The 16454-nt window shown below is 42.0% G+C and overlaps 1 protein-coding gene across 2 annotated transcripts in view; it reads right to left on the reverse strand.

Moving 5' to 3' along the window:
• slc39a11 (solute carrier family 39 member 11) overlaps positions 1–16454 on the reverse strand; it is a 518123-nt gene that overhangs the window by 474391 nt on the left and 27278 nt on the right. For both annotated transcript variants that reach the window (XM_033044305.1, XM_033044306.1), the window contains exon 3: positions 5123–5281. In XM_033044305.1, coding sequence (XP_032900196.1) covers positions 5123–5281 — 159 coding nt within the window. The remainder of the gene's footprint in view (positions 1–5122; positions 5282–16454) is intronic.

The following is a 16454-nucleotide window of genomic DNA, read 5'->3' on the forward strand; positions in this document are numbered from 1 at the left end:
TGGAGTATAAATTGGAAAAATGGAAGTTATCTACTTTGGTAAAAATAGAAAATTGTTTGTTTTATTAAATGACAAATGATTAACAGTGTTGGTGTTCAGAAGGGTATTCTCATATACATATCACTGGAAGTTAGCATGATTTCTTTCTTAAATCATTCTAACCTAAATCAATTAACTATTGGCAGGCATGGATTGTGAGACTTAGTAGTCACGATTGTAACCAAATAGAATACTGCGTTTAATCAATTTTTTGGACACAGACTTGTTCAGGAAGAAAATTAAATGACAAAGATATAGTGAAGGACTGCCGGAGGAGGAATTTCATTAACCAGAGGGTGGTGAATTTGTGGAATTCATCTCCACAGGCAACTGTGCAAGCCAATCATTGTTTTTTTTAAAAGTAGAGATTGATAGGTTCTGGTTAGTAATGTGTCAGGTTTACGGGAGGATGGAGTCGAGGGGAAAAAATAGATCAGCCACGATCGAATGGCAGACCAGACTTGATGGGCTGAATGCCCTAAGTCTGCTCCTATGTCTTATGGTCTTATTATACAACTTGCCATGTGTATGACTTGATTTTAACATCAGCTATCCTTAAGCTTTCCACTGCCAACCATTTTAAGAGCAATAATGATAATAGATGGTAATTTGTATGTCAGGGCAAAGAATGACAGAAAACAGAAATACTTAGTGATGTGCAAGGCACTGTAAAGTTAAATGTTTCCTGTAAAGCTTTTACATTTTCCTTTAAATTCCTCAAGATGCCCAAGTACTTGCAAAATTCTTGGAGTGTGGATAACACAGGTATTTCTGAACATTATTTTAAGTATGAGCTGAACAAGATCTAACCATAGTGATCTTGATGGTCATCAATAGACAATAGGTGCAGGAGTAGGCCATTCGGCCCTTCGAGAACCAAGACATAGTGAAAGTAACAGCTCGCTTAATTCCCTTCTGGCAAGTTAAGATGTGCATGGGATGTGCATACGAAATATCTATAAGAAATCCCGAAAAAATACACTCTGGTTAACTTGATACTTAAATGTGATTATCTGTTTAACTCAACCGGTCGCAACTGCCTCCAGACCTCAAGCATTGATCGCTGGTCATGTTGACTCACTCATTCCAGCTGATACCATTGTCACCACTCTCAGCGTAAACTAGATGCAGGAACAGCTTTCCCCCCTTGTTACCAGTCTACTGAACAGACCTCTCATAAGCTACGGGTCTGATCTCCGCATCCTACCTCATTGCAGCTCCTCACTTTTTTAAATTCTGCACTTTATCAGCTGCGGAGCACTGTAGCAATGTAACACTACGTTCTGCACTCATGTTATTTTTCTCTATCTTGTACCTGTTTATGGTTCGATTGTACGCGTGTATGGTGTGATTTAAGTGAACTGCAAGCGAGGAAAGTTTTTCACTCCATCTCGGTACATGTGACAATAATAAAGAGTCTATAACAATCCCTGCTACTGTTGAATTGTTAAATTGGATTTATCAGTAAAAAACGTGATGTGCGGTCCTTGGTTTGGAGAACCCCCAGAAGGCAAAACATATCTATATTTCAACAAATCCTTTGCAAATTATAGCTCACATTCACTGAACGGAAAAAATACAGAGCAGTGGGAAAACTCTTGATCAGCGGAGAGACTGAACACAGACTGAGTTATCCTGGGGGCAGAAAATGAGCACAGTTTAAATCACTGAATATAAACCTTGCACTTTTTACAATATAAATTCCAAGAAAATCTGATTACAGGCAAGAATAATTAATTCGTACCTGGAAGCAAACCATCATTTTTGTCCGTGTAATTGTCTACATTAGATCTAGGTATAATATAAAGAGAAACAGCTGTCCCCACCACAAGATAGCAATCTTTTTGTTGAATTCCTTTGAAGTAAAATGGCTATTCTCTGCTGAAAAAGTGCCAATCCACTAATATTTGAACAAAAAAACCCACTTCTTTAAAACCTGAGGCTATATTTTATTATTATACTTATGATGGTGGAAAGCACCACATTTATTTTTCAAATGACAAACAACTGGGTGATTTTCAATGTCTTTCCATCGCCAATATTCTATTCTTTATTAAGACTGCCTCTGTGCTGGGGCAATCAAATTGATGTGAAGTAACTTCATTTTCTATTAATTGGACAGCTGTGACCTTATTACCAGTCAGAATCGAGAATCAAGTTCTGACACTGGAGCACAAGAATCAAACAGCATCCGATAACATCACAATTCTCAGCCAGAAATGCCCTCATGGACCATTTCTGCAGTGTTCACTGCTGTTATGACTGGGATTGATATCACACTCAATGTCTTTAATATCCTCCACTGAGTCTTTCTGGAGAATTTGCTCTCTTTGGAAATGCAAATTTTGTTATCGTTTAAATAGACTCTCTTAACAGCGTGTTATACAGTTCTGCTAAAATAGACACTGATTGGTGATTGTTCACTGCAAGCTCCACTTCCTGCTCATGGGTGGGCATTCTGGTCTCAATAACAGATGGTTCAGAATCATTTTGGATTTCAACACCCAATTTATACTCCCAAGGTTTAATACAAATGCAAAATATATTTTCAATATTTTTTAGATTGTATTTTCAACATCCCGTCACTTAGAACAGGCCCTTCGGCCCACCTTGCCATGCCGAACATGATGCCAGGTCAAACTAATCTCCTCTGACTGCACGTGATCCACATCCCACCATATCCATGTGCCTACCTAACGGCCTCTTAAATGCCACTATCGTATATGCCTCAGCCGCTACCCCTGGCAGCGCAATCCAGGCACCCACCACTCTGCACTTTAAAGAAGTATTATCAAATGAAATGTGTTATGGGAGACATCAGAACAAACTTAGTGAGGTTGCCAGAAAGGATATCAAACAGATCAGTGAACACTGGGCAGAATTGGACTGGGTTGAAATTAGGTTGCAGTTGGTTAAGTTGTGTGCAAGTAGAAGTGAGAATGGGACACAAGCAAGGGAACAATGCCGCATTCAAGTCCAGAGGCTGAAGGTTTCAGCAGCTGAGTTGAGATGGGACAGAATCAGATGACATTTCCACAGTGGAAGTCAACATTCTTGGAGATGAAGCAGATGCCTGGTCTGAAGCACTGAATTTCGCATTGAACCTTATCTAAAATTGATGTTCCCTTCATTTTAATCATACCAATCAGCTAATGGCCATTCTTTGGAAAGTGAACCAAAATGTCACACACGCAACCAGATGTCATCCCAGAGTAATACATTAAACAATTCTTATAAGAGATTCATCTTATTCATTGCTATTTTCCTACCTACAGAACTATAATGCATCTGCTAAAGTATGAACATTCCAGCTTTTAAAAATGCAGTTTGTAAACTGCTTCCATGTGATGTCACACACGTGACCAGTCGATATTTGACCTCTACCTTAAACAAACATTGTCAGCATAACATCTAAAAATTTCACTTGATTTCAAAACCTAAAGATAAAACAATATACCTGTAATGCTTTCAGAATTAGAAGAGACGTATTCCACAAATTTTCATCTTTTTGGTCACACGTGAATAAGAATGGGCCTAATGAGACCGCATGTAGATTATCATCTTGCAGCTGCAGTACTGTGCAGATGAGCATTCTGTGGCATTTTCGGCTGTTTTTAAAACAGCGACTTAGACAGCAAACTTCCAGCCCACCGTTTAGCAATGGCATCTTGGTGCTACTTTCAAAATCTGCTATCTATGACCAAACTTCCAACTTTCCTTCACTTGGCTTCATTTTGTTGAACAGAATCAAACAAATAAACTGAAAAACCACACGTGTCTGACCAGTTTGCCCCCCCCCCCCTCCCCCTTCCCCCCCATGAGTAGGAAATGGAGCTTGAAGTGAGCAATCACCAATCTATCGTCAATTTTAGCAGCACCATGTAACATGCTGTTAAGAGAGTCTATTTAAAATATAACAACATTTTCAATTCCAGAGCAAATTCTCCAGAAAGATGCAGCGAGTGCTGTGATATCAATCTCAGTCACAACAGTAGCGAACACTGCAGAAATGATGCCATTCAACAAAGCAATAATAAAACTCAATACTTAATGCACCAGTGAGTTTAAAATGGATACGGGCAACAAAGGGCAAGACAGCCAAGAACTTTTTAAGCTACGAAGCGCATTGTAAACATCCTGGTACTCCACAATTAAGTGTACACTGCATTGGAAAATTCAAATAGGTTGTTAGGTTGAAGCATTGTCAGTTTATACCCTTTATTGACCTTGGAGGTTCAATTGTGATGGGAATGTAGTGACTGGGGACAGAGTTAACGGATGTCACCCTAACGCCCCTGCAATACTACACACATCTAATCTTCTCCATGGTCCTCAGTCATTGCATCCACTTAGTTAAGTTTAGTATTCATCTATTGTACAGGTAAGGGAGTAAAGAAAATGCGTAGGAGGGAACAGCAGATGCTGGTTTATACTGAATATAGACACAAAATGCTGGAGTAACGCAGCGGGTCAGGCAGCATCTCTGGTGGAAAAGAATAGGTGACATTTTGAGTCAGAACCCTTCTTCAGACTCCAGACAGTGAGACTGAAGAAGAGTTCTGACCTGAAGCATCACCTATTCTTTTTCTCCAGAGGTGCTGCCTGACCCACTCAGTTACTCCAGCATTTTGCGCCTATCTTTAAGGGAGTAGAGAATATCTTGCTTAATGCCTCTGCACTCCATCTCTCAGAGGCCTCCTGAAGATGAGGAGGATGCCTGGACAGTCAATTCCCTTTGGTGATTTTACACTGTAACCCATCCTGTCTGCAGAGAATGTTCTCAGTTCAGTGAAAAAGTCCAATCAAACATTCATTCAGAATAATATCTCACAGCAATATTTTAAATCGTATACGAGCAGTTAAGCTAGCACTTTTAGTTTGATTTCTGTGCATGTTACAAAATTGTCTTCAGATAAAGTAACTCAACACTTTCAGGCCTCTCCGATTATTTTTATTAAAATTTTCCCACATATTTCCTCTTCTTTTTCCCCCTCTGGGAATGCCAAACAGTTCTATGCGCCAGAAAATAAATGTTTGCACACCAGGGAAGCCTGTAGATTGAAAGTGATTTATGCACACTCACCAGTGAGGGCAGCAGAGCATCAGCCAAATAAACAAAGGCTGCTCCAAGCGTGAAGCCCACTCCCACGGGAAAGAAGGCAAACGCTCCGTAGCTCCCTGAAGATTCTGCCATCTCGATGGCTGGAGCGAGCAGTGACCAGTAAGAGGCAGCCAGCATCACCTGCAGCATAAGATCAAAATGAACAGCAGCTGTAATTACTGAACTGAGCAAGAACAAACATTAAGAACAAGAGCAGTATAAATTGTATGTGGGGGAAAATGTGTCTTTTTTGCACTATTGTTGGTTGTTTTTATGTGTACGTGTGCATGTGTGTACGTGTGTGTGCGTGTCTATAGATGTACATGTATATGCGTGCATATGTGCGTGTGTGTGTGCATGCGTGTGCATGCATGTATAGGTGTATATATGTTTATATACACAAACTGAACATTTTTTCTGTGACATCTGACAATAAAACACACTTGACTCTTGAAATGAATAACACTCAGGCATCAGGCATATTTTTTCCCCTGCTTAGCATCAGTTGACACAAGATACCTATTTAGTTCTATACCCGTTGGACTTATTCAAACATAATGTATTTTTTCCATCAAGATACTGAAGTGGGAATCTACTAATAATTAGGAGATTACAGACTTTAGGTTGAAGCTTATTAATGTCACCTCACGTATATCAAGGTACAATGAAATCTGTTTTGCGTTCCATCCCATCAGATCAGATGTACCATACATAAATACAATCAAGTCAAACTCAAGTACAACAGACAGAACAATGGGTGCAGAGTGCAGAATATAGTTCACAGCTGAAAAAAGATTAATAAAATCAGAAAAAGCTGGAAGTACCCAGCAGGTCAGGTTGCTTTGTGAGAGAGAACATTTTTCATTTCAGGTCAATGACTGATCAGAAATGGTTTATTGGTAATGTTATGGGCCTGAATCAAATATCTGCCTCGATGCAGTTAATTGTCAGACTTAATCTCTGATCTTCTAGATTCCAAGGGTAGAAATTAATCTAAATTTATGCTTCAGTGGCAACGGCAGATAACTTGTGATGCATAAACAGTCCTCTTCAAGGATTCCTGTTTCCCTCTCCCCTGACTCTCAGTCTGATGAAGGGTCTCGACCCAAATATCACCTTTCTCCAAAGATGCTGCCTGACCCGTTGAGTTACTCCAGATTTTTGTGTCTATCTGCTCTTCAAACACCTCATTGGATGGGTGGGATAAACTCATGGTTAGCTACATATCTTACTAATCAGATTCAATAGCTGACCATTGAATATGATGGGAATTTATAAAGGATTACACTGAGAATTATGTGGTTTACAACACATGAACATGTCCAAGTAACAGAAATTCTAAACTTCGACATTTTCTATTTGGGTGGCACAGTGGCGCAGCTGGTAGCGCTGCTGCCTCACAGTGCCAGAGTCCCAGGTTCGATACTGAACTCGGGTACTGTCTGTGTGGAGTTTGCATGTTCTCCTTGTGATCTCATGGGTTTCCTTCGGGTTTCCTCCCACATCCCAAAGACGTGCAGGTTTGTAGGTTAATTGATTTCTATAAATTGCCCTGAATGTGTAGGGAGTGGATGCGCCTGTTGGATAACCAAGAACAATGATGGTGTGGACTCGGTAGTCTGAAGAGCATGTTTCCATGCTGTTTCTTTCAATCAATCATTCAATCGGCACCATATAATAATATTTATTCAAAACCTAAAGATGAAACATATTTTAACCTATGTCATATTACAAAGATACACTGTTTGAATTACATAAATTAAATATCTATTTAAACATTGTCAGTTGTCAATTTTTGAAGACAATGGCCGATGACAAACAATAGATTTTCACACTTAATATAATTTGCCCTCAAACTAATTACCATTTTGCTTTTACAATAATCTTCGATGCAACCAGCAGACCTTACACAACACAAAACCTTCAAAGCAATTTGCAGCAAGATGGTTTTTGAAAATAATTGGCAATTTGCACCAACTTGCATTTGTATAAAAATTTTCCACTGTAAAAGATTTGAAAGTATCTTGTAAGAGCACTTTCAACAAATGATTAAAATATTGCCGTTTCTCCACTTCGCAAGCTTAAAATCACGGTATTCCTTAACCGATATCCCGGTAGGAATAACTTCAATCACGCAGTTCAAGGAATAACTTCAAGACGCAACAGATCTAGAAGGCGGCTCACTATCTCCTGCTTAATGGGAACAAAATATGCAGTAAATCCTGCCGTGTTCGGCAGCACTAGCGACCCAATAGCAACAAAAACACGGCACCAACGGATACAAGATCAAGGAGAGAAGGAGTTTCTTCCCAGAGGCCATTCGGACTGTAAATCTCACCAGGGACTAACTTTACTGAACGTTTTTCCTTCCAATATTTAATATGTAAAAGAATATGTGTGTGTTTATGATTGTGTTTATAGTTTGTCTGTTTGTCTTTTTGCACAAAGTCCGCGAGCATTGCCACTTTTCATTTCACTGCACATCTCGTATGTGTATGTGACGAATAAACTTGACTTGACTTGACGAGATAATTTAATGGACCTTCATAAAAGGAGATGCAAAAAGGTTCATGGAGTTCTGGCAACTTAACGCACAGTTAGTTATTTATGATGGAGCTATTAAAATTGGGGATGTGTTACAGGCCAGAGATGGTCAGAGATTGCAGCAGGATCAAGGAGAGTTTCAAACAGAGTTATGGACGTAGACAGAAATTGTTCAGAGAACATGACTAAGAAATTTAACATCCATGCATTGCTCAAGTGGGAGCCGATTTCAACATCATAGAAGGTTTAATTTAAATGGAAAAGACAAGTGAAAACTGAGTAAGAAGAAAGTAATAGAGGAACTCTCCATGTCAGGCAGCATGGGCAGATGATGCTTTGGGTTGGGAGCCTCTGCAGACTGATTATGATAGGGGTGGAGAGATGGGACAAAGCCGTACAAGTGATAGGTGGGCACAAAGTGCTGGAGTAACTCAGCGGGTCAGGCAGCATCCCTGGAGAACATGGATAGAAGACGTTTCAGGTCGGGACCCTTCTTCAAACTAATAGGTGGATACATGTGAGGGGGGGGGTGGGTTGTTTGGCAGATGGGTTGACAAAGGCTAGAGGAGAAAAGGAGAGAAAAGGGTGTTGGATAACGAGAGAAGTGAAGTGAAATCCAATGCCAGAGCGAAGGTTAACAGTAGAAGGGGAGAGGGGTGGGGGAAAAGTGGTCAGGATAGTCGGAGAAAAGGATAAGCACAGGGATGGGGTGAGGGTACAGGATAAAGGGGGGGGGGGAAGAGGGAGGGTGTTATTTAAAATTGGAGAATTCAATGTTCATGCCTTTGGATTGTAAGCTACCCAAGCAGAATGGTGAAGTGGAATTCCGAAAGGACTCATCATTTTTTTTTAAATAGTCCTCGTTGATGCTGAAGCATTGTTAGACATTTCTGACAATATTTCGGGCAAATTGAAGTTGGGAGCATCTTTTCTGATCATGAGAATAGATTATACATTTATACACACTTTCATGCACACTTTGGCATAAGCAAGCTTAAGCATATATCATGTTATTATTTACGGGGGGTGACTATGTGCAAATTTCTGCATTACAGTGTAACCTCTACTCAAAATTACCGGAATGTTTGCATAGCATTTGGGGACAACTACAAAAGGCACCCTATAAATACATGCCTTCTTTTCTAACCTATTTACTGAGGAAATATTAAGTCTGTTGGATAGGATCAGAGCAATGTTGTAGATGTAACTATGAAAGCACACCCCACCAAAAAAAAATGATTGTATCATATCGGAGAGAAAAACTGGAAGTTTGAAAAAGGGAAGACTACACAGACACCAACAGATCAGAAACGGTTTGGCAATGGCATCCCACGAGGTTTGGCAGCATTGTTTACCACTTTAACAAATGGCGAAGTACCAAATACTGTCACAGATTTTTGCATTTACAGAGTTCATTTGTAAAGCTGGTGTGCGGAGCAAAGACATCTGGATCAGATTCAAGACCTGTTTACGAAATGAATAGCAAAGTTTTGCAGAGAACTGTGTCAAAAAACATTACAGGGTCCCTTTTGAAAGGCATAACCAAGTGGACAGGCCTGTCGGAAGTAAGACATCAAAAGAAAAGCAATGACAACTTACAATGATTATCATCCAAGTCCAGGTAGTGGACTAACACTGGCAAATAGCAACAGTACTTGGTTGAAAGGATTATGTTGCTCCAAATGAAAACTTCTGTAAACACTGGTTCATCTCAACATACACTTAGTTCATCTAGTGTGAATGTCTGGGGTCTGAAGAAGGGCACCGACTCAAAATATCGCCTATCCATGTTCTCCTGAAATGCGGAAGTTAGACACAAAGTGCTGGAGTGACTCAGTAGGTCAGGCAGCATCACTGGATAGAAACAAGGGTTGATGTTGTGGGTCAGAACCGAGATGCTGCCTGACCCGCTGAGATACCTCTTCTATTGTAAAACAGCATCTGCAGTTTCTAACTTTTTTTTATGCTTGGTTATACCAAGGTGCGCTTGAGAGTTTGGAAGTAATTGCTGCAGACAAACTAGAATAATTTCAAATACTAAATAGGCTTTTTAATTTAATCCTACAGTAATAATCATGGAAGTTATTTTAAATGAGCATACGACGGGTGGCACATTGGAACAGCTGCTGCCTCATGGTACCTCGGCGACCCGGGTTCAATGCTAACCTCAGGCACCATCTGTCTGCTCCCTGTGACTGCATGCTTTTCCTCCGGGTGCTCTGGTTTCTTTGGTTGGGTAATCAGCGACTGTAAATTACTACTATTCAATAGGTGAGTGGTAGAATCTGAGGGGAGCTGATGAGAATTGTGGGGAGAATATGGTAAATAAGGTTAATGTAAGTTTAGTAAAATAGGGTGTCAGATTGCCAGAACGGGCTCAATAGATCTGTCCCTGTGCGGAATCCTTGGATGATAAATAAGCTTCAATGTGATTTGAGCTGTATTTTTTCTTCCCACATTGCAGTGTCAACATACTTCAAGACAGGAGGCTGCAGCAAGATCACAATGGTCAGCTCCACATCTCTGCCCTACCTTCCATATGTTAAGTAGCATCCAAACACTAGAGTGAAAGTGGTACATCAGGTATTTCACCAAGATCCTGAAGAAGAGCAGGAGATGCCTTGCTCCTAAATCTGTACAATGCTTTTAAAGATAACAAGTGCTGGAATAACTTCGTGGATCAGGCAACATCTCTGGAGAACATGGATAGGTGACATTTTGAGTTAGGACTCTACTTCAGACTTATTGTAAGGGGGGGGGGACTGGAAGAGAGGAGGTGCAGCACAAAGGCTGGAAAGTAATAGATTGATACAGGTGAGGGGCGTGGTCTTCAACATCGCTGTTATCAAAACCAGTTATATTTTAAGATGTAATTAAGCTAGAAAGCATGCAGAGAAGAAATATGAGGATGTTGCCAGAACGTTGAAGGGCAGGGGGCTGAGGGTGATTTTATAGCCGTGGGTGAAATCATGAAGAATAGATAGGGTGAATGCACAGAGTCTTTTACCCAGGATAGGGGAATCTAAACGAGAGGACATAGGTTTAATTTAAAATTTTACCAAGGCAATTAACCTACAAATCGGTAGATCTTTGGACTGTGAAGGAAACCGGAGCACCCGGAGAATACCCACGCAGGTCACGGGGAGAAGGTACAAACGTTATACAGTCAGGACCTGTAGTCAGGATCGAACTCGGGTCTCTGGCGCTGTGAGGCAGCAACTCTGCCGCTGCACCACCCTGCCGCTCCTTACCTTCAGGGTATCAGCAGAGGTTTTGGATGTCTGAAGAAGACTGTTTGTAGTTTAGACCTCAAACTCAGTACAAAGCTCAAGGTCTACTGGTTATCAGTGATCCTTGCCTTCCTGTAGACGTCAGAACATCAACTACCTACGACTGGTTTTCAGAGCCCTGGAGGAGTAGCACCACTGTCATCTCCAAATATTCTTTCAAATCCACTGACAGCATAAACAAGCCACCGTCCGTATCCTCTCCCAGGCATATAATCCAGATGTCTAGGTTGTAATTATATCAGCTTAGTTTAGAGATACAGCATGGAAACAGGCCTTTGGCTCACCAAGTCGACGCTGACCATCGATCACCCGTTCACATTAGATTTCAGTACATTGTTTTACTCATTTTTCCTTTGGGATTCATTGTGTTTTTTCTTCGATCTATGTATGTGACTTGTTTTGAAGTTCCAAAAATCCAACCATTTATGATATGCTTAAGGGCCTTATATACTTGTTCTAACCACATGTGGAAACGTTGTTCCCAGACACAGACGATTTACTTAAATCCTGCAGAAACAAGGAACTGGAGATACTGGTTTACAAAGAAAAACACGCAAAGTGCTGAAGTAACTCAATGGGTTAGGGAGCACCTCTCGAGGTCATGGATAGGTGACATTTCAAGACAAGATCCTTCTTCAAACTGATCGTGGTGAGGAGGGGGAGAATGCTGTAAAAGAGGAGGTCCTTCTGGACATTCTGGAGGGCCAGGACAAAGCTTGGCAAGTGATAGGTGGATACAGGTGAGGGGGATTTTTTGAGAGGCAGATGGTTGAACAAAGTCAAAAGATGAAAAAATTAACAATATAATATAAGGAGAGAAGAATTGTGAATTGTAAAGCCTGAGGGGAGGGATGGGGAGAAATGGGTACAATTTCAGGTGAGCACAAGGAAGAGGGGGGAATACAGCGGGTGAGGCAGCATCTATGGAGAGAAGGAACTGACGACATTTCAGGTCTGAAGTAGGGTCTCGACCCGAAACGTCGCCAATTCCTTCTCTCCATAGATGCTACTTCACCCGCTGAGTTTCTCCAGCATTTTTTGTCTACCTTCACCACTTTTACCAGTATCTGCAGTTCTTTCTTAAACAAGAAGAGGTAAAGAAGTAATATTTTTTCTGTAATTCTGAGTCCCTCTGTGACCATTTTAAATAACGAAGACCAGAAATGTAAGAGGAAACCAGCATTCCAGGTGCAGATCAACCATGGTTCTACCCATGTTTAGAATAATTTTGTATTGAAAAAATTCCTGTGTTACATTTGCCTTTTTATGGCCTTATTTTAGTGTTTTTATATTAAATATCCAAGATCCCTTTGGGTCCTTATTTCAATTTAATCTCTTATTTTCCAATTATGTCTTCTCATTCTTCCTACCAAAAGGCACCAGGTTATGCATGGAAATTAGTTTGATTTCCATTACTGTTGTTTCCATTACTGATACTTCTATTCATGCTGTTTCTATTACCTTAATCATTCCAAACCCCTCAATTATACTACAATTCAACTATTTGAACAAAGAAGAATACATGTCAAGGCCATACAATTAGTTCTCAGTCTAATCCTTCATGCCTCAGTAAATTCAATCATGTTTAAATCACTTGCAACAGGAGTAAGTGTATCACTGGATACACTTTTGCTCTGTGGCTCTGCGCATGGAAAACCCTGGCAGTTAAACCATTTTGTATTCATTTGTGTGGAAGCTGTCAAGTTCAACATTTAATACCAATCTTGCCAAGGATTTAGGAAAGAGCCAACTACAGATACACGTCCACACTTCCACGAGAAGGGACCAGGAGATATTGCAAGAATGGCAAAATGTTTCAAAGAACTGGGAACAACGTGGAACTTGTGATGCCTTCTGGGTTGCAGCGGCTTTAGTTTTGGAAGGCTGACAAAGAACGCAGGCAAATGATTGAAGAGCATTTTATAGGTGATGCACACAGCAGACACAAGACATCAGTGATGCAGCGCCTCGATGTTCAAAGAGCCCAATAGACATCATAAATATGTGAATGTATCCTCAATGGTGCCAAGCTCCTTGCGTGTTGTGGAAACCACATTCCTGAATCATGGGGACAGTGTTCCTACGTCAGGTATATTACTTGAACAGTTTTGGGGAGTTAAGAGGTGAGTTTTTCTGTTGTAACAAAATCAGAAGACCATCATCAGCTCTGTGAGGAACAGTAGGAGAATTCTGCTTCCTCTAACTTGCTGATGAAGATTATGGACAAGGGTCGGAACCCAAGACGTCACCTATCGACATTCTCCAGAGATGTTGTCTGACCTGCTAAGTTACTCCAGCACTTTGTGTTTGTTGATGCAGATTTTGTGTGTGGTGTAATTAACACACAGTAATGCCAATGAACATAGTGAGAATGGTAGGTAGACAACAATGCTGGAGAAACTCAGCGGGTGAGGCAGCATCTATGGAACAAATGAATAGGTGTCATTTCAGGTCGAGGCCCTTCTTCAGACTGATGTGGGGGCGGGGGCGGGAAGAAGAAAGGAAGAGGTGGAGACAGTAGGCTGTGGCAGAGCTGGGAAGGGGAGGGGAAGGAATGAGAAAGCGAGGACTACCTGAAATTGGAGAAGTCAATGTTCATACCGCTGGGGTGTAAACTCCCCAAGCGAAATATAAGGTGCTGCTCCTCCAATTTGCACTGGGCCTCACTCTAACAATTGCGGAGGCCCAGGACAGAAAGGTCAGATTGGGAATGGGAGGGGGAGTTAAAGTGCTGGGCCTGGAATCAATGTAAAATGTCCCTAATGTGAAGGAGAGTGTTAATGTGCGGGGATCGCTGGTCGGTGCGGACCCGGTGGGCCGAAGGGCCTGCCTTCGCGCTGTATCCCTAAACTAAACTAAATGAAAAAGTTTACACTGTTTTATTAGGCACAATACATCAAATCTGCTCATCATCAAAACACAAAGTGCAGAGGTAACTCAGCAGGTCAGGCGTCTGTGGACCTGTTGCTGCCTGATGTGCTCAGTTACTCCACTACATTATGTTTTGCTCAAGATTCTAGCATCTACAGTTCCTCGCATCACCTAATCAGTGCATCAGATTGTTTTGTGTTCAAAGTCTCCTCTCATAAAAAGCTTAAAATTGGGGAATTTGCAGAGATAAAGAGCGTGGAGTTGTTGTTTTTGCAGAGAGATGATATCAGCATATTGGATTGAATAGCTTTCTTCTGTTTGCCTGTGATACTCCCTGGCTTGCAGTGGATAGTCCTTGTTTTATCTCTCCTTACTGCCTCAAAATAGGAAACACGTGCCATTGCAACCGGCATTTAAAAGCAAATGGGAGATGAAACTGAAAGTCTTTATCGGTATTAATTCTTTCACACAGTGTCGGCATTTCCAGCAAGATCGACTTTTATTGTCCATAATAAGTGCTCCTGAACTGAAGAGTTTGTACGCATCGCAGACAGCAGTTATGAGCTAAGCTCACATCCAAGACTGAGTGTGGCCGATTGATTTTCACCCTCAAGGCCAGAAGCAAAACATGGTGTGTTACAATATACCACCATTTAGTCATTTAAGGGGTTAATCCGTTTACAAGCGTCCCATTTTTTACATTTTCAGTTCATGAAATTTGGGCTGTAATCTTCAAGGACTTACTTCATTGCTGAGCACAAAATTGAAACCCACAAGATAACGATCAGAAGGCCACTTTATGGTCACTCTCCTCATAGTAAGCTCTGCATGGAGTCTGTTTTTCTGGAAGTGGTTAATAAAACCGATTTAACCACAATGCTAAAATTGTATCGTAAACCACATTGGCTAATCTCCAGCAGGCCAGCTCCGTTAGCTGAAACATAAATTTACTTTAAGTTTAATGCTGCATTCCCCAGCATTATTTATGATGGTGCTATATTGTCACATACCACCTGGTTTGCTTCTAGCTTTGGGGAAGAAAATCAATTGCTCACACCCTGTTGGAGTTGTGATCGATTCTTAAATGTCTTCTGTAATGCTTGTCAGCCATTCAACTGGACAATGTGTAGGAAAGAAACGCAAATGCTGGTGTGCACCAAAGATAGACACAAAATGCTGGAGTTACCCATTCCTTCACTCCAGAGATGCCGCCTGTCCTGCTGAGTTACTCCAGCATATTGAGTCTATCTTCAGTGATCTAACTAGTGCTATGTTAGAGTTAACTAGAGGTATGGAAAAAAAAATTTCCATACCTCTAGATTCTCTCTTTCCTGACTCTCAGTCTGAAGAAGGGCCTCGACCCAAAACGTCGTCTATTGTTTTCCGCCAGAGATGCTGCCTGACTCGCTGAGTTACTCCAGCATTTTGTGCCTTACTTCAGCTAGTCAATGTGATCAGCGTTGCTAAGTTTACTCTGCAATGCCTCAAGGTACATTGGATCCAATGCAAAGGAATTCCAGAAACAGATCGAGATCAAACTCCTCCAACCTCAGCTACTGTATCCGCTGTTCCAGGTGCCTACTCCTGTACATCGTCGCGAGACCAAGCACAGGTTCGGCAATCGTTTCGCTGAACACCTCCGCTCAGTCCGCCTTAACCTACCTGATTCAATTCAATTCAATTCAATTCAATTTATTGTCATTTGGACCCCTTGAGGTCCAAACGAAATGCCGTTTCTGCAGCCATACATTACAAACAAATAGACCCAAGACACAACATAATTTACATAAACATCCATCACATTGCTGTGATGGAAGGCCAAAAAACTTTTCTCTCCACTGCACTCTCCCCCCCCGATGTCAGAGTCAAAGTCAAAGCCCCCGGCGGGCGATGGCGAATTGTCCCGTGGCCATTAAGCCACGTCGGGTAATGCAAGGTCGCACACCGGGTCTTGGTGTTAGAGCCCCCGGCGCGCGCTCGCAGAGACCCGCAGCCATTCCAAGCCGCGCGGGGCGGTGGTGTAAGGCCCCGCTCCAGGAGCTCTTCAACCCCGCAACTCGGGCGGGAGAAGTCGCCGCTGCGGAAGCCCCGAAAAGCGGTCTCCCTCCAGGGACCCGCGGGCTCCCGGTGTCACTGTCCGCCAAACCCGCAGTTGCAGCCACCGAATCTCCGGGGGTCGGGTCGCAGCAGCGTCCACCACAGCTCCACCCGCTCTGGACTCGGCCAGCCCCGTGACGGTGAGGTGAGTTCGGCACCAGAGTCCCCGGTCTTCATGTTGGAGGCTAATCTCCCGGTTGCTCAGCACTTTAACTCCCCCTCCCATTCCAATTCCTAATCTGACCTTTCTGTCCTGGGCCTCCTCCATTGTCAGTGAGGCCCAGCACAAATTGGAGGAACAGCACCTCATATTTCGCTTGGGTAGTTTACACCCCAGTGGTATGAACATTGACTTCTCTAACTTCAAACAAGCCCTTGCTTTCCTCTCTCTCCATCCCCTCCCTTCCCAGTTCTCCCACCAGTCTTACCGTCTCCGACTACATTCTATCTCTGTCCCGCCCCCTCCCCTGACATCAGTCTGAAGAAGGGTCTCGTCCCTCAAACGTCACCCC

Source organism: Amblyraja radiata, chromosome 26 (genome assembly GCF_010909765.2).
Source record: "Amblyraja radiata isolate CabotCenter1 chromosome 26, sAmbRad1.1.pri, whole genome shotgun sequence".
NCBI classification, from domain to species: domain Eukaryota; kingdom Metazoa; phylum Chordata; class Chondrichthyes; order Rajiformes; family Rajidae; genus Amblyraja; species Amblyraja radiata.